The sequence below is a fragment of the Molossus molossus genome, unplaced genomic scaffold (assembly GCF_014108415.1).
Source record: "Molossus molossus isolate mMolMol1 unplaced genomic scaffold, mMolMol1.p scaffold_m16_p_23, whole genome shotgun sequence".
Classification (NCBI taxonomy): domain Eukaryota; kingdom Metazoa; phylum Chordata; class Mammalia; order Chiroptera; family Molossidae; genus Molossus; species Molossus molossus.
Window position 1 is genome coordinate 17,146,928 of NW_023425359.1, and position 17,578 is coordinate 17,164,505.

At 52.5% G+C, this 17,578-nt stretch overlaps 1 protein-coding gene across 1 annotated transcript; it reads right to left on the bottom strand.

The window, feature by feature from the left end:
• Window positions 1–448: 448 nt before the first annotated feature.
• On the bottom strand, window positions 449–15,982 carry MTARC2 (mitochondrial amidoxime reducing component 2). The gene is made up of 8 exons (XM_036277548.1): window positions 15,702–15,982; window positions 9,435–9,608; window positions 6,385–6,547; window positions 5,363–5,503; window positions 4,255–4,316; window positions 4,096–4,167; window positions 2,715–2,854; window positions 449–1,123 (listed from the first exon to the last, which is right to left on the bottom strand). The coding sequence occupies exons 1-7, from the start codon at window positions 15,980–15,982 to the stop codon at window positions 2,728–2,730; spliced, it is 1,020 nt and encodes a 339-aa protein (XP_036133441.1). The 3' UTR covers window positions 449–1,123; window positions 2,715–2,727.
• Window positions 15,983–17,578: the final 1,596 nt, after the last annotated feature.

Here is a 17,578-nt window from a genome sequence, read left to right on the forward strand (position 1 = left end):
ATCCTTCCCTCGTGGGGGAAGGGAGTTCATTTCAGTCCCAGAACCCAGCCCAAGAACACAGAGAAGGGGAGCTGCTCCTCACTGGCCACTGGGAAGCCACCTCCCAGTCACCCCCGTGAGCCTTCAGATGGGCTCTGTGTTGTCCCTGACGTCCCGTCCCCACCACGGGCAGGAGGTCATATTTGTGGAGTCTGTGCCTCTGGTAGGCCGTCAGAAAGGGTGAATGACAGTGACCGAAATCCCAATATAAAATGAGAAAGCCCTGGAAAGACGCACAAACCCCCAAGAAAAAGTACGACGGAGAGTCACATTTATTAACATTAAAGAAACTACAAAATTATAAGTGGGTTAATTCAGTCCCATATTACTTCCGGGAGAATTTTTCTATAGTCCTCCCAAAAGAGTTCATTTCTCTTTGTCCCCCCCCCCCCCAATTATTTGCACCTAAAATATATGTGCAGCCTCCCTTCTTCCCACTCCAGCTCTCAAAAGTCCATCATTTTCTTCATCATGCCCGGGCCTTCCAGGCGCTGTATTTGGCAGTTAAACCCAATTAGTTTTATGTGGCTTAATAGAGGCATCATCGAATGTAAGGTCTATAAAATAACTGCCATTCTCAAGTACAACCCGATTCCAAGACAGCCGGGTCCATAAGGCTCAATCGCCACGTGAACACCGACGGACAGAATTTTGTGGGTTCATCTCCAAAGGCACTTCGGGGAGCCTGGTGGTATGTCGCCGAAAACACGGAATGGTAGGTGACAGAATGTAAACGCGTCAAGGAGGTTCTGCAGCTTTTGAGCAGAGTCTCTATACTTTCTTAACGCATCAGTATTAATGTCAGAAGTATCATTGCCACAGCAACCTTTGAAATCATTTTCTAGGTCATTTTATTGATTTAAAATGTCTTCCTCGCCAAAAATCTGCATAACCTTTCTATTCCCGAATCACCTCAAATACTTCCCTTGCATGAACTTGGAGCAGGCGTAACTCCGAAAAGTCAAAAACAGAGATTCATTTCCAGGGTGAAGATGATCAGTCAGAGTCTGGGTGCTAAGGATTGGCCAAGGTGCTGTAATTATTGTCGTTAAAATCCTGGTTGATGTCTCCTGGTCGTTGACGACTGAATAAACAATAAGAATCTCTGATTATTTGCTTATTTCTCCTACCAGTCATACATAATTCAAATACCCACAAAACAGTCGCTTACAGAAATGCAGGAAATATAAAATATGTCTTTGCACCAAATTAATGGAATAAAGGCCGTTGTAAGACTAAGTCACACACCCAGTTCTGTCAACAGCCCAGAGCAAGGGATCTCTCTCACGTGACATGTGGGGGTGCATGTGGAAAGAACCCTTCTGAAAGCAATTGGTCGAGATGCTAAAAAATATCCCTCTACCCCATGACTCAATAATTCCTCTTTAAGAATCGAATTTACAGAAACACACTTCATTCCTCCGTGCCCTGCATCCAAACACACGCACTACAATGTTATTTGTAACAAAACTGGATACAGTCCAAGTGTCAAATACTGTAAAATGGCGTGTTTAAAGCGTCCTATTTCTACAGTGTCGTGTGTACACAGTGACGGAGTTGGGGTTTTTGGTTATGCGGGTCACAGATTGCCAATCGAAGTTTCTCTCCCTTTTGCTCAGGGAGGGGCAAAGCCGGCCTCAGCGTTATGACCACTGTGGCATCTAAGACCAGGCGCCACCCGGAGTAGTTGCTGGAAATGATGCCAATAAAAATCATCGCTGACACCCGCTGACGACTTCCTTTGTTTTGGTGGCAGTGCTGCAACTTTATATGAATGAACCCTCTAAAAGTAATGTGCGTTAGTTGTTTTGGGGAGTGCTCTCATTACCCCCACTTTGCTGATGAGGGCACTGGGGTTTAAAGCGACAAGGCTGCTGCTGGGATTATGAACCCAAGGCCACCTAATGCGAGATGCCAACTGTCTGGACCACTGTCCTACGGCGTCCACAGGACGGTCAGGTGAGAGGCTGAGGTAGGCCACAGTGAGAGCGAAGAATGGTCCAGAGTGTGGACATTCGGTAACTTTAAGAACTGGGTTGTGGGTTCTAAGAGAAGAATGACTTAAAAACCCCCATTCGAAGTCTTCACACTGACTTGCCTATCCGTTGGGAGTCAGGCACGATGCTCCAGGGGCTGGGACATCCAGGGGAGAGTGTTATTTTCTCCTTTATGATGCAGAATCCAGGCACCCGGATGCACTGCCTTTTCCCAAGTTTTAAATCCCCTCTTTAAATGCATTTGATGCAAAGCATTTACCGTTTCTCCCCCAAGTTGGTTCTGAATAATTGCATTATTTTCCCTGTGCTCCTCTGTCAGAGACAGAAAGAAATAAGTATGCCACTCTTGAGGGTCGCACACCATTATGTTTGTGTTCCTGAATAATATTTCTCAGTGAGCTGGGCAGAGCCCCGACTTTCTGCAGCAGCTCCAACAGCAGCGTTTTATAATGGAATGGGGGAGCGGAGGGGGAAGGCTGGGTGGACAATACAGATGGCTGAGGGATGGAAAATAAGGGGAATTTTCCAGGTGCAAAGACCAGAACAAATGCTGCTCACCCCCCGCCCCCAACAGTTCAAGCAGCAAAACCTAAAAACACCCCAAGGCAAGAAAACGGGACAGCGACCTCAAGGCATGGCCTTTCTGGAGCGAAGCTGGCCCTTCACCATGTCACTCACCCTCATGGGTCCGTCACTGCACCATCTGATACACGGGGTCACCAACTTTCAAGCTTCCAATTTTTTCCACCGAATAATAGATCCCAAAAAGGGGGGACGCCTTGTATATTGGCTTCTCTTCAGGGCTACACAAGCGGTAACTGCAAGAAGCCAAAACGCATCCTCAGGCACAAGAAGGAAGAATCATCAAAGTGCGTTCGACAGGATTCAAGCTTTCTCCCCAGGTTATCAATAAATAGCCAAACATTAGTCAAACTGCAAATCATTCTGGGGTGTGTGTGTGTGTGTGTGTGTGTGTTCTAGAAGTATCCTGAGAGTCTGAACAATCTTTCCATGGCTTCAGTTTGAGACCAAAAAGAAAAATTCAAAACACTTTTATATGTTATTTAAATACTTAGGTTACACATGTGCCTTCAATTTCACAGTTCATTGAAACAAATGCTCGTATAATTGAAAGGGAAAAAATGAACCGTGCTGCATCTTAAAATGCAAAACGAAAGAACTGTAAATCTGAACACCAAGAAATGACCTCTCTTCTCATCTAAATGCATTAGAAACCAACCACAAAACAGACGAGAGGGAAAGAACACAGAACATAGCTCCCCTAAAATGTTAACTCTGCCTTAAAAACACATTTTACACGGAGAACTCAAGTCAGCCCAAAATCTTAAGTAACCAGACAAAACGAACGTGAACACCCTGGCATGGGAGATGTCCTTGGATACACAAACTCTGCCAACTCATCACCGTCGGTTTTTCCTAATATTTCATGATCCAACTTCACTTATTCTCTTAGTCCTGGATATTGACTCTCATAAAGGCAGCTCAGTTGCCATGAGAACAAAGTATTTGAGGTCTTCATTTGGAAAAAACACATGTCAATGTTATTAAAAATTGATCTCAGAGACAGGAAAAGTGCAGAACATACTATTATGCAGTTAAAATTTTGTCAAAAGCACTAGAAGATGCGGCCAGAGAAAAAGAGAAGCAACCACTCACATGAACCGACAAACACAGATCAACCAGAAGGCAGAGTGGCCGGTGCCCAGACGGAGTACCTCCAACCACAGGTAGTTTTCGGTGGGGATAATATATATATATTTTTTTTATCCTCACCCGAGGACATTTTTTCATTTTTTGTTCAGGTAGAGTGGGAGAGGAAGAGAGAGAGAGAGAGGAACATCGATATGAAAGGGACACATCGAGTGGCTGCCACCCGCACAACCGACAGGGGCCGGGGACAAACTGCAACCAAGGTACGTGCCCTTAGCGGGAACCGAACCCGGGTCTCTCAGGATCGCAGGTCGACGCTCTAACCGCTGAGCCAAACCGGCCAGGGCGGTGGGGATAATATTAAAAATACACTAGACGTGTCCTCTACCTCTTCAGGGTCTCCAGGGGCTCCTTCCTGTCTATCACTCCGGTATCTGGGTCCACCGTGGTCATAATGCACCTGCATTGCGGAACCAAAGGTTAAGTGATGATTAAGAACCAGAGGGCGTGCCACGCCCCAGAGGCCAAGTCCCGCGAGAGTCCTTACCTGGGGCAAGCCAAAACCTTTTTCATTTCTGTGCTGCCAATTAGGATTTCGTCCCAGGAGTCCTAGGAGGAGAGGAGACATGACCGGTTGAACTGAGGCTGGCCCGGGCTTGGAAGGTTTATTCTCTGGCTGGTGCCAGCTCGCGAGATGGCAGAAGAAAGCCGAGCAAGATGCCAAGAAACCGTCCCAAAGGACGCAAAGGTGGGCACCGTGCTGGTGAGTCCAGGCTCCGCCTCCTGACTCCCAGAAACCTGACCCTGGGCAGGAAGAAGGGACCTTCTCCGGGGGGCCGTCACCGTGAGAACCATCAATGAACTCAAAGGTGAATCAGTGGGTCTACCATGAAAAATGCGTGGCCTGCAAGACAAGCCCACTCTCTCCTCACAGCTCAGCCACAAGGAAGCCAAGTTAAACTTGGACATTTTCCTTTTTTTTAAATATGTATTTTTCCCTTTATTGACTTTAGAGAGAGAGAGAGAAACAGCGATAAGAGAGCATCAACTGGCCTCCTGCATGCCCCCCACTGGGGATCGGGCCCACAACCTGGGCATGTGCCCTGACCGGGAATCGAACCAGTGACCTCTTGGTGCAGGGGTTGACACTCAACCACTGAGCCACACCAGCCGGACTGGACATTTTCTTGATGAGTGGGGTATTCCCCAAGGGAAGCCACATTCAACACTTCTGCCTCCTCACACAGACAGCCTGACCCTGGGTCCTGCCCTTCCTGTCTATTTCTTATTAGAAACAGACTGTCCTTCTTCTTCCAGACGCAGAGACCTGTCCCCTGACCCCAGAGTGAGAGGGGACCCAGTGCAGTTTCGCTATGTGACCTGGCAGTGGCTTAAAGGAGGCAGAGTTGTGTAGACAGCTTAGGTTCACGGACTTCTGACCAGCCTCTGGGGTGAGCAGCGCCCCCCTGAGGCCAGCGAGGTGATGGAGGCAGCAATGAATGAAGACCGGAGGAGGTTAAGGTGCCTGGGAAGGAGTTTCCGGCACTGCCAACCCTGGCCGGTCTGAGCTGGCACTGGCTAACGGAAACAGCAGCTCCGTTAGTGCCTCGAATAGCACGTCTGAGCCTAATACACAAGAGCCGTGAGCCGCGTACCTCCTCAAAAGCACCACAGCCTGTCACCACGATATTCGGCCTGAATTGGTCCATTTTCACTTTCTTCTCCAGCCTGGTATTCAGATCTGCCAGGGAGGCTTCCGAGAGGATCAGGATTGGGCTGCAGTCCGGGTAGGCCACCTGTGTCAGGAACAGAGCCCCATCAGGCCCCCCTGCCCCATGAAATCCCACAGGCCAGCTGCAAAGCTAAGCAACGTCTAGACACAAAACCACCTGTGCGGAAGGCAACAGGTGATGCTTCAGGCTTGGAAATGGTCACATCAGCTCTAGGCTTAGAGGTCCCCCCCACACACTGAGGGCAGCAGCCAGGCTGAGTGCCAACCTCACCCAGCAGACCCCACTTTCTTGTCGCTCACTCCGGCACCCAACAGGGGATCCCCCTCCCACAGCATCGCCATCAAACAGGGAAGGGACGGCAGCCAATCAGCTCTCCTCTAGCAAGGATTTCTTTCGGCTGCCACCATTCACTCATTCAGTGAGCACCTCGTCATCGTGGGCATTGTTCGAGGTGGGGAAAGGACAACACAGATAAAGCATCAAGCATTCAGGGCTTGTCCCCAGGGAGTCTGGGGGAGACTGTAACCCTTATCTCCCTGCAGAATCAAAGGCACAGAGAGGTCCCCGGGAGGAGGTGCCTCCTCAGCCCCTGAGCTCCCTTCCTGCGCTGGCTGTGAAGTGCTTGGGCAAAGCCGGCGCCTGCAATGTCAGGAAACCCGACCTAGTCCCACACAAACCTCTCTTTCACCTCCCCAACCCGTCTCCTCCCCGGTTCCCATCTCCTGGGAGTCGCTCCTGGCTTCTCCTTGCACAGCTATCACCCACCTTCCACCCTCCTTGCACCCCACTTCCTCTCCAGCCCCAACACCTCCCCAGGAGGCGCCCTTCACACCACTCACCTGGGCCAGGACTACACATTCCTGCCTGGGGACCCCAGAAAGGCTCTGTGTGGGCCAGTAGGGAGCAGGACGAGAAGGGTGACCGGTGGGGGAAGGGCAGCTCACCTGGTAATTCTGTACAAACGACGGGAAGATTTTCCTCGATGCCCTTCCCTTCATGTTCTTTTCGAACTGAACCAGCCTGTAGGCTTCTGTTTTCAAAAAGTTGGTGAACCACTGAGCTGCTTCGTCGCCACAGTCCCTGCCCTTAATGTCAAGACCAAAAAGCCTGGAAGGGTGACAAGAAAAACCAGGGCTACTTCCTGCATCGGCCGGTTCTGGGGCAGTAGGTTGGGTTGGAGCCTGAGACTCTGCATCCCTAACAACTTTGCCTAAGCTGCTGGCCCATGGACCACACTTTGAGGAGCAAGGACTTAGGACGGTGTCAGAAGGGGAGAAGGATGCAGCTCGAGAGGGGCAGACACATCCTGAGCTGGGAGCCCGCAGCCAGTCACTGAAGTCCTCTGTACAGTACGTACCCCACACGGTGGGCCGACTTCATCAAATATCAGAATGGTCTTCAAAGTTATTTGGCTTGAGTACCCTAAAATAATTTTTTAAAGCTATGTATCCATCCATTTTAAGTTGTCATGGAAATTTTTATAAGTTTAATTTGTTGCAAAACATAGAATTGCCATCAAAATGTAAACACTAACATTCAAAATAAAATGATAGTAAAGTATATTATGCATGAATATTTAAATATAGAAAAAATACATCAAAATAAGATGAGATCATGCTTTTAAAAGTGTGCAATGAGCCCTGGCCGGTTTGGCTCAGCGGTTAGAGCGTCGGCCTGCGGTACAGAGAGACCCGGGTTCGGTTCCCGCTAAGGGCATGTACCTCGGTTGCAGTTTGTCCCCGGCCCTGGTTGGTCGTGCGGGTGGCAGCCACTCGATGTGTCCCTTCACATCGATGTTTCTCTCTCTCTCTCTCCTTCCCGCTCTGTCTGAACAAAAAATGCAAAAATGTCCTCGGGTGAGGATAAAAAAATAAATAAATAAAAGTGTGCAATGAAATCTGAATGCCATGGCAAATGTTTTTTTATCCTGACCCAAGGACATGTTTGCATTTATCTTCAGATATAGCCAGAGGGAGGGGGGGACGAAGAGAGAGAGAGAGAAACATCGACAAACTGCAACCGAGGTAAAAGCGGTAACCGAACTCAGGTCTCTCTGGTCCGCAGGTCGACGCTTTAACCACTAAGCCAAACAGGCCAGGGCAATACCATGGCAATTTTTAAAATACATGATTAAGGTCTTCTATGGTCCACATAGACAACCAATCCAATAAAAACGGCTTAGGAATTCAGGCCACGCTAGTCACAGCAGGTCTGTCTGACCAGCTGCAGGGGTGTGGGGGTGCTGACTGAGTCCCCTGTGCCGATCCAGATCACAGCCCCCAGGGCGGGTTTCTCCACACTCCCGGGGTTCTCTCTGCCCACGTCATCCAGAAACGCAAGTGATGTTTGAACAAAATCATATAAGGATGGGTTTTACTTTAGTGCCTTTTTGAGACCTGTAGGGGGATTTGCGTCGCCCCAGAGTTCTGCTTGCTTAGTGAGGTAGAGCCATAGGGGACAACTTGTTTGGTGGCGAGTGAGTCTCCCAGGCAACTCCCGTAGCTGCCACTCAGCACCTGCCAACTGAACCTTGACCCGTGGGCTTCGAACGCCCTCGATCAAGCTGAGCTGGCGATGGATTTTCTCGTCACTGGATTCTTTGCGCGAACCTGTAACGCATGGAAAAGCTTTCGTCCTTCCTGTGCGTGGGCATTCAGAGCAAACGCCTAGGAGCAGGGGGGTCCAAATCCCAGCCCTGCCTCACCCGAAGGGGTCCAAGCTGGGGTTCCCCTGTCTGGAAAGGGGAATCATATGCACCTCACAAGCTTGCCGAGGTAAGTCACTGAAGTGCTGTATTCAATGAATTACTGCTCCAGGGTTTTCAAATCTCGGAGACAGATGTCTGCTCAGACACGTTGCTTGTGCAAAGCAGATTGGGTGCACTGTCCTCTGAGCCTGGAGATCTTTGGACAACACTAATCTCCCCAAGCGGAGATGCTCAGGTGGCGACAAGGGACCCAGAGCATCCCGCGACAAGTGGCTCAGCCTCTAGGATGTCTGGATAGCACAGGAGAGAGCCTGGCGGCCACGGAACTGGACAGCCCTGCAGGGTTCCGGGCTGAAAGGAAACCCGGGTGAAGCTTGTCTCTGGCCAGAGGTGGAAATTCTCCTATCTGACTCCTGCTGGGGGTGCCTCAGCCTCCGTCCCAGACGTCAGAGGCTGCAGAGTCCCCTGAGGTGCAGCTGCTAACGGCTCCACTAACGCCCTCGTCTGCCAGGCTGGAGGGCTGGCGAGTCCGCGGAAGCCCACTCCACTGGAATAAAGAGACAAACCCTCAAGATCGGCTCTTGGCACTCCCCCTCTGTTTGCATTCATCAAGCTTTCTGACCTTCTGTAGTTTTGATGCTTGGCCGTCTCAGGGCCTTGCTGAGTCTAATGAGGGCGCCCCTCCCAGGGCTAGTCCGTTCCTAGAGAGAGCAAACCACTAGGCTTTCACACACATGCCAACCAATCCAGCCCCAGCCCCAGCCCCCTCCTCTGTTGCTCTTTTACAGTCCACCCCTCCCTCAGCACCCAAGGCCAGGTACCAGACACCCAGGGCACCCTACGGCCCCGAGCCCACAGAAACGATTCACACCAGCCAACCCTACGCCTTTATCCTGCCTCGCAGACCTTCCTTTGGAAACCACAGTAAAGGCCCCCACTCATAGGTTCTTGTACCTCTGCCTCCCGGCCAACCCTGGAGCTTCCCCGAGTGGCCCTGCACCGCATGGACCCCGTTCCTAGGGATCTGTGAATATAAAGCACGGCTTTCTTTGTGACAGTCACTCCCGTGTCTGCACGTCTCAGCACAATCCCGGGTATCCTTAAAGCAACACTGTATCCTCGACTCACACCTGACCACCTGCGGATCCCAAGCCAGGCTAGACTCCTTGTAACTGTTTCCCTCCCCAGTCTGAGTCCTACTGGACAGACTGCAGCAGGACGGCGGGTGGGGAGGAGGCTCCGGGAACCCAGGCCCGTCGCAGGTCCCCGAGGCCCCAAGCAGAGTACCTGCAGTTGTGGATCGTGTTGGAGGAAGGCAGCCTGCACGGCAGCACCAGCTGGCCCGCACCCGGAGCCCGGAAGACCAGGCAGTCGTCCTCATAGGTGATGGACACCAGGACAAGGCGAGGCTCCTGCCGGGCGGTGACCATGTGTCCATCTTCCTTAATCACCAGCCAGAACCTGCCGAGAAAAGCAGGCACGCTCAGGAAATCCCCTTCCGCCTCGACAGCTCCCCTCCAGCTCTCTGGTTCATCACAACCCCACCTCAACTCAGCAGCAAGTGTTTTCCAGACACTTACTCAGGTCGGGCCAGATTCTTTGAGCCCAGACAAAAGGTTGGTGGCCCCAACAAGGTGCTCGTTTGGCAGAAATAGCTCTGGGAGAGTCTGGCCAGCACATGAAGGTGCCCAGCTCTGAAAATCCAGAGAATGAGGCCAGTTTAGGGAGCTTTTCTCGCTGCTTGGACGACTGTGTTGCTTATTTGGGGTCTCTGCTCCGATCAGAAACTTCCCTGAGCTTGTTGAACATGCCTCTGAGGCCCAAGTTGAAGTGAAATGTCTTCTGGGTCTATCGAGTGTGCAGCCAGATGGGGTTGAACAAAACACTGGCCACGTGACCTGAAACCCCAAACAAAGGTCCCGTAACGTCCGTGACTGCAAGAGAAGGCCAACTGGCCTCTATTTTGTTTAATGGCATGCAGATCGAGAGAACCCTGGCCTGGTGCGGCTCAGGGGACTGAGAGGTCCCAGTCCAGCTCCCCGTCAGGCTCGATCCCCAGTAGGGGGCGTGCAGGAGGCAGCCGATGGATGTTTCTCTCTCACATTGATGTTTCTTTCTCTTTTTCCTTCTCTCTCTAAAACTCACTTTAAAAAGAGAGAGAGAGAGAACCCTGAACAACCCTGGTCTTGGTACACACATTCTGACTCAGAGAAGAAAGACTCATGAAAATCAAGTGTTGCCGAGAACTCCACCCTCTGCCTGCAAAGCCCACTGGCCAAGCTTGGTGTTCACACTCTGCATGTCACTCACATCCATGGGGACACGGGGCGAGCTGAAGAACGGGGAGGGGGGCTGACCTGGGTAGGTCAATTATGCTTTTATCTGTAGCAGAGCAAATATTTGGGGTTACACTATACAAATGAATTGATTACTTAAAAAAAAAAAAAAAAAAAAAGGTGTACTACCCTAGGGAAAATAAGTTTCAATGCCCCTGTTTCTGACAGAGCAAAGAATTGGCAGACAGGTGTGTGGGACAGGCACTGATGAGTGAGCAGCCACTGGGAGCTAAGGCTTTTTAACCCTAACCCTAACCCTAATCCCTAATCCTGACCCTAACCCTGACCCTGACCCTGACCCCAGCCCTAGCCCTGACCCTAGCCCTAACTCTAGCCCTGACCCTGACCCTAACCCTAGCCCTGACCCTAGCCCTAACCCTAGCCCTGACCCTGACCCTAACCCTAGCCCTGACCCTGACCCTAGCCCTGACCCTAACCCTGACCCTAACCCTAGCCCTGACCCTAGCCCTAGCCCTGACCCTGACCCTAGCCCTGACCCTGACCCTAGCTAGCCCTAGCCCTGACCCTGACCCTAACCCTAGCCCTGACCCTGACCCTAGCCCTGACCCTAACCCTAGCCCTGACCCTAGCCCTAGCCCTGACCCTGACCCTGACCCTAACCCTAGCCCTGACCCTGACCCCAGCCCTAGCCCTGACCCTGACCCTAACCCTAGCCCTGACCCTGACCCCAGCCCTAGCCCTGACCCTGACCCTAGCCCTGACCCTGACCCTGACCCCAGCCCTAACCCTGACCCTGACCCCAGCCCTGACCCTAACCCTGACCCTAAGCCTAACGAGGGCCAGTTCCTCCAATGAAGACATTTCCAGATATGGCCAGAGCTGGGTGGGAGGGTCGGAGATGACCTGGTGAGGACATCTCATATCAGAGAGCACATCTCTGCCCGCACCGGACCCTGCTGGTGGGCTCACCTCTGCAACCTTCCAATCAGGCAGCCTCCCTGCCCAGGTGCTGGCTAAACGGTCCCTTCCTACAACCAAGCAGCAGACTCCGGTTGGCACCTATGCCCTACTAACTGGCACGTGTGTGGGTGGCAGGGTATAGCCCTGGGGAGACGACAGCACAAAGACATTTCAGGAACTGTCTTGGCTACCCCCTTTCCGAGAACTGGTGATGCCGGGCAGTGGCAGGTCCCCGCCCTTGGGGACAGCCACCTTTGTCTTTCCAGATGTCGTTGGCTCCCAGGGTTCTCTGGCCGCTCTCCTGTGGGGCAACCCCAGGAACTCCTGCCTCCTGTGTCTCAGCCTCTTCCCTCGGGGCTGCCCCCAGTTCCCTATTTCCAGCCGTACCCTTGGAAGCAGAGTTCTGGGTGACCCTGCTGTGGCTAACCCCACCGAAGCCTGCACCTGAACTTCTAACATGCTCTGTCCCCAGACGGGACCCCCTCTGGGATCTGCACATGACCAGACACGTGTCCACACGGGGCCACAGTCCAGCTGGCACACGATTTCTGACAGGCAGTCCCTCCTTGAGCAGGGTCTTCGGATGTCCCATCCATCCCCCACGTTCAGCCCTTCACTCTGGCTCCCAGCCCCCAACCCGGCTCCAGCCTGTGTGTGATCACATGGGAGTCGGCCCCTGGGAGCCAGCAGCCCAGTGAGGAATGGTGGCCGGAGGGTCTGTGCTGGCTGCTGCGACCAAAAAAGCAGGTGGAGACTTGCAAGCTGGCTAACGCTGGGATAGGACAGAGGCAACTCTACAAGATAAAAAGCCGCTGTCCCTAACATGTCCCAACCAGCCCATCGCCTCGTCAATGGGGTACCGTAATGATACTCTTCGCCTCTTGCAGACAAGCGGTGCCCAGTTCTGTACTTAGTTCTGTTCTGCCAGATCTGAAAGGGAGGATAGATCTGGAATTAACCCCACCGAGTCTGCCAAACTACAGCCAGCCCTTTCATTCCACACATGACATGTAAGGACGCCGTGTGGGGACCAGCGCGGAGCCCAGACTCTCCGGAAGAGACACAGCAGTGCCCTGAGCAGCCAACGGCAGAGAAAGCAGAGCCCAAAGCAGCTGGAAAATCTCACTTCTAATGTGCAAACTGGCCTGGGAAGCACGGATGACTGAGTCTGAAAAGGGGGGATGCAGGGACCCCACCACAGAGAGGAGGGTTCAGGCAGGAAGAATCCAAGAAAAAGGACACTCGTGATTATAAACAGGAAATTCATTTCTCCAGGAGTTAACAATAGTCGGTGCAGAAGAAATAAGGGGCTGACTTCAGCCAGGGTTTGGATAGATCTGTAAATGATGGAGCCCTGTGTGGGCTAAGAGAGTGGGCATTTGCAAGGCCAAGGAGGGCAGCCATGCTTTGTTCCAGGCAGCCCATGCCAGGCCTTTGCTGGGTGGACTTTAAACCTGCCCAGAGTTCTGGGTGTTCGAGCCAAACATTCACAAATGCGGTAAGAGCTTTATGTCTGATGAAAATATCTCTAGAAATGTGAGACACTGAGCACTTAGAGAGGAAGACCTCTGCTTCGTAGAACAGTTCCAAAGACGTGGGTTCAAAAATGGAGCTAAATAAGGAGGACTTCTCCTGAATTCTAGGGGTCATTTAGCAGAGTTTTTGTCCATCTTGCTTTTAAGTTTCAATTATCTTTTCATAAATAAAAATCTAGATTTAGATAGGGTCATAGAGATCACCAAGTTCAACCTCTGTTTTTTGCAAATGAAAAAAAAGAAAAGAAAAGAAAAGAAAAAAGAGGGTAGTGACTCTGCCCAAGGTCTCCTGGTCCATACTCCTCACATTCCAAATCCCGCACTGGTTTCACAGAAAGAGCATGAGGGCTGCAGTCATGGAGGTCTGAGTTCAAATCCTTCCAGCACGTCATGGTTTTGTGATCTTGGGTGAGATACAGCAGGTCCCCAAATAACATTGTTTTGTTCAGTGTCATTGTGTTATAACATTGATGTGATGCTGTAATGTTAGGGTCACACTGGGGTCTGAAGGTCTGAGAAGTTCAAGAAGAAATCTTTCCTAGTCTTTCACACCTGCATAAACTCTAAAGTTCCTCCTCCTCCTCCCCCCTCCTCCTCCTCCTCCCCCTCCTCCTCCTCCTCCCCCTCCTCCTCCTCCTCCTCCTCACCTGAGGATATTTTTTCATTTATCTTCAGATAGAGTGAGAAGGAAGGAGGGAGAGAGAGAGAGAGAAACCTCGATGTGCAAGAGACACATCAACTGGCTGCCTCCCACACGACCCCGACCAGGGCTGGGACAAACTGCAACCAAGGTACTTGCCCTTGACCAGAATCAAACCAAACTCATTGGTCCATGGGCGGACGCTTTAACTGCTGAGCCAAACCAGCCAGGGCAACATGTTCTTCTTCTTAATGGTCCCGGATAAACCCTTCACTTAGAGCATCGGTCGCTTGGGTGACACTGACTTCACTCTTGGTGATTCTGTAGGTCTGGGATGGGAGTCTCAGGAAATTAGTTTTAAAACACTCCCCAGGATTAGACCTCTGGGGTGCAGGGGGATGAACAATCCCCTGTGAGTTATATGGTCTGCATACACAATACTTTCTAAAACAAGCTGAAGTTTCTCCATGCTGTTGGAGCCCACGTTGTAAGAGGACAGCTGTCTTCAGAGAACAGTGAGGAGACATGTCCTGGAGGGAACTCAGGGCAGCCAGGCTGCCTCTGCTAGAAGGTTCCTTGAACAACCAACTTGCAAACCTCCCTCCCCCTAGACAAAGGACCACAGCTAAACATCCCAGCCAGATACAAAGGTATCTTAATCCTAAGGAAAACAAGGAGGTTCCATTTGTCAGCCACTAGTCATTGGCACCAATTCCACACCAAGTTCGGTGAAGAAGGGAAGTTTAGTGCAAAACAGCTAGACTGTGATACGGCACATCTATGAAAATGCACAACTGTAAGCAGCCCTGGGGTGGCGCTGTTCTGTTTCTTCCCCGTCTGCTTTGCACTGTGCTGGTCTGTTCCACTGTGCCTGGTAGGCGCTGTTCTGTGCCAGTCTGTGCCAGTCTGTGCCAGTCTGTGCCAGTTTGCTCTGGCTTGTGCTGGTCTGGTCTGGTCTGGTAAGACATCACCTCTGTTTCAAGTCAGCTAGGGAGCCTGGTGGGAAGGGAAGGTGCAGCCTAGAGCCAGAGGGAAGGGGGCTTATATGCACAGAGGTCCCTGCCCCTGGTCCCTGATTGGTCTGTCCTCATGTAAATGAAGACTCAAATCCCCACAGTTTGATTGGTCCAAAAGGCGCTGTCCTGATTGGTCAGAATAGAGCCACTGGTTGATGGTGCCTGCAGCTCTGAGTAGATGGGGAAAACCTCAGTCTTACTGGTTGACACAGGATTCCAGGAACTTCTTTATAAGGGATGGCTCAGGTGGCAGAAACAGCGCAGACAGGCAGTTCAGGGCGGTTCTCTCCTTGAAGTGCTGTTTGCGGGAGGCGGCCTGTTTTTGTTGTTTTTAATGTGAGGCCAGTTAGCCACCAGGAGCCCTTGGTAGTAGGTGTCTTTTTTCACCGGTTTTTGCTTCTTCCTTCATCACTCTTTCTAGGGTTTGGCATCCTTCACTGTCAAGAGAACCTTCTCGGTATCCACCTGCATAATTCGGTGAATTTATCTGTCTGTGCCTCACCTTTGGGGTGACTTAAATGACAGGACACCTTTTCTTTTCTGAGAGAGAAGAATGACATTTCTACGTGCCAGGCCCTATGTGGGTAGAAACTTTACCAAAAGTTCTTCCCTGAGGACCACTCTGTCTCCAGGAAACAAGAGATACACTATCCTCTTAATGATAAATATTACCCTTGCGGGGCCCCTGAGAGCCCCTGTCCCCAACAGTAGATGTCACTCTGCTCATTTCTCCCCCTTCATTCTCCCAGGCACCTCCCCTGGGATTGGACACGGTGAGGAACAAGAAAGGCCAAAGCCAGGGTGCTCCGGTCTGCCCACTAGTGCCAGTGGCATTTTACTATTTTGCCATAAACTAAGAAAGTTTAGAACTAATGGGAGCCTCAGAGATAAGCAGGTCAGACTCATTCACTCTACACAGGAGGACTTTGCCCCTACCTACCTTTCCACATCTGCATGAGATATGAACTTGACCTTCCCTGCTGAAGGCAGCCCGGAAACCTGGATGCTGAACCTCCATTCTCCTTCCGGAGGTGGTGGTAGCTCCACCTCCCCTGCCCCAGGCATTGCCGGCAGCCCCCCGCCCCCACTGCAGGGCTCCCTCGTACCTGTCCCGCAGGTGGCCGCTGCGCAGCCCCAAGGCCGTGCACTCGGCCTGGCTCACCGACACCCCCTTGCAGGACTTGACCGGGTAGATGCAGAGCTCGGCCACGGTGCCCACCTGCTGCAGCCGCCGGCGCCGCCTGGGCCTCGCGCGGCGCCAGAGGACCGTCCCCAGCGCCACCGCGGCCAGGCCCACCGCGGCCACCCCCAGCCAGGCGGGTCTGGGCAGCGCGGGGCGGTGCGGCACGACGGAGCGGGCCTGGAGCAAGGAGCCCACGGCGCCCATGGCCGGCGGTGCGGGCAGTGGCGGGAGGAGCCTGCGCCCGGGAGCTGAAGGGCGGGCGCGGGGAGGAGCCAGAGTGACCCAACTGGGGCCGGGACACCCTGGCCGCGCGCGCCGCGGTGGCCCAACCGGTGACGCGCAGGGAGGAAGAGTGCGCGCGCGTAAACGCGGTGGCAGCACCACGCAGCCCGGGGAAATCGAGGCAGCGTGCGGCCGGGTACCATGCGTCCCTGGGAGGCCGCTGTGACGCTCAAAACCAGTGGGCTGACCTCCTGCCTAATCTGGGCTGGTCACTTTCACTTAACTTCTCTTCCCTGTCCCCGATGGTGCGACAGCCACCCACCAGCCCACCCTCACTGCCTCCTAATACTGTCCACTCGGTTGCTTGACTGAGGCACCGTGAGCGATTGTGGCTCGCAGAACAGGAGAGTAAAAACCTCACCCCGGAGGATCCTCTGCGAAGGGCGGACCCTGCTCCCCCCACCCGCTCCCCGGGGACGCGCTCTGCCACCCGGCTCTGGCACCGGCTCTTGCAGCCTAACGCCTAGTCCCCAGGATGACCCTGTTACATAGGACAAGGGTCTCAAGGTCCAGCTCCGAATGTTATTTCTCGCTAAATGTTAAAAAGTAACACAGTATTTTGCAGGTGCAGCAGTAAAGAGAAGGAGCTGACAGGAAGGAAGGTATACAAGCGCCGACCGCAAGGCACGCAGCGCGGGAGCGAACAGGGTATGAGCCTGGCTGAGCTTCCCTGCCAGGGGGCAGAGTTTGGGATGGGAATCCCATCTCTCTTACTTGCTGCAAGTGAATAAAACTACCTTGCCAGGGCCACATCTCATTCTTGATAGAGCACCCTAAGTGGCAAAGTCCTTGAGTTCCACAACCTCAGCCCCCCAACCCACCCCTACCTGAGCAGCTCACTGCTGCCTGGAGGTTTCAGGGTTCTCTTCCTTCCTTCCACTCCACTTGGGAAGAGAGGCCCCCGACTCCCTTTTCTGAGAGCACTTCCCATCAAAGGCTTACAATTATGAGTCCTTCCTGGGCCCCTTGGAGATGGGTCTGTACGGTCTCCAACTCAGAAGTGTCTTTCTCAAGGACCTGGAGCCATTTCTTTGAAATGTAGTCATCAAGAAGGACAGGGCCTGTCTCCCAGTCTCTGGGAGGACAGTCACACGTCCAGTAATTGCCAGCGAGCAGACACGGCTGGCCTAATCCACTTTCGGGGAGTCCCCCGCTCTCCTGGCCTTACTCCTGGATCCTCCCTTGACAAGGTGGGTCATCTCCGGACAGATCGGACGGAGCTCAGCTCTCTCCCGGACTGTGAGTAGTTAGTTACTGAATAAAATCTTTTCACTAATGTCTGGCTTGTTTATCTTCCTTTCTTTTCTTTTCTTTTTTATCCTCACCCAAGGACATTTTTGCATTTATCTTCAGATAGAGAGGGAGGGAGAGAGGGAGGAAGAGAGAGAGAGAGAAACGTCGATGTAAGAGAGACACATCAAGTGGCTGCCACCCGCACGACCCCAACTGGTCCGGGGACAAACCGCAACCAAGGTCCGTGCCCTTAGCGGGAACCGAACCCGGGTCTCTCTGGTCCAC

What these genes read in the sequence shown, in the direction of transcription:
- MTARC2 (XM_036277548.1), bottom strand. Translation starts at nt 15,982, where the DNA reads ATGGGCGCCGTGGGCTCCTTGCTCCAGGCCCGCTCCGTCGTGCCGCAC. An exon ending in GCTGTGGTGCTTTTGAGGAG is followed by an intron (nt 4,317 to 5,362) that starts GTACGCGGCTCA and finishes CTCTCCTCCTAG; the next exon opens with GACTCCTGGGACGAAATCCT. An exon ending in CCCCTGGAGACCCTGAAGAG is followed by an intron (nt 2,855 to 4,095) that starts GTAGAGGACACG and finishes GGCTTCTTGCAG; the next exon opens with TTACCGCTTGTGTAGCCCTG.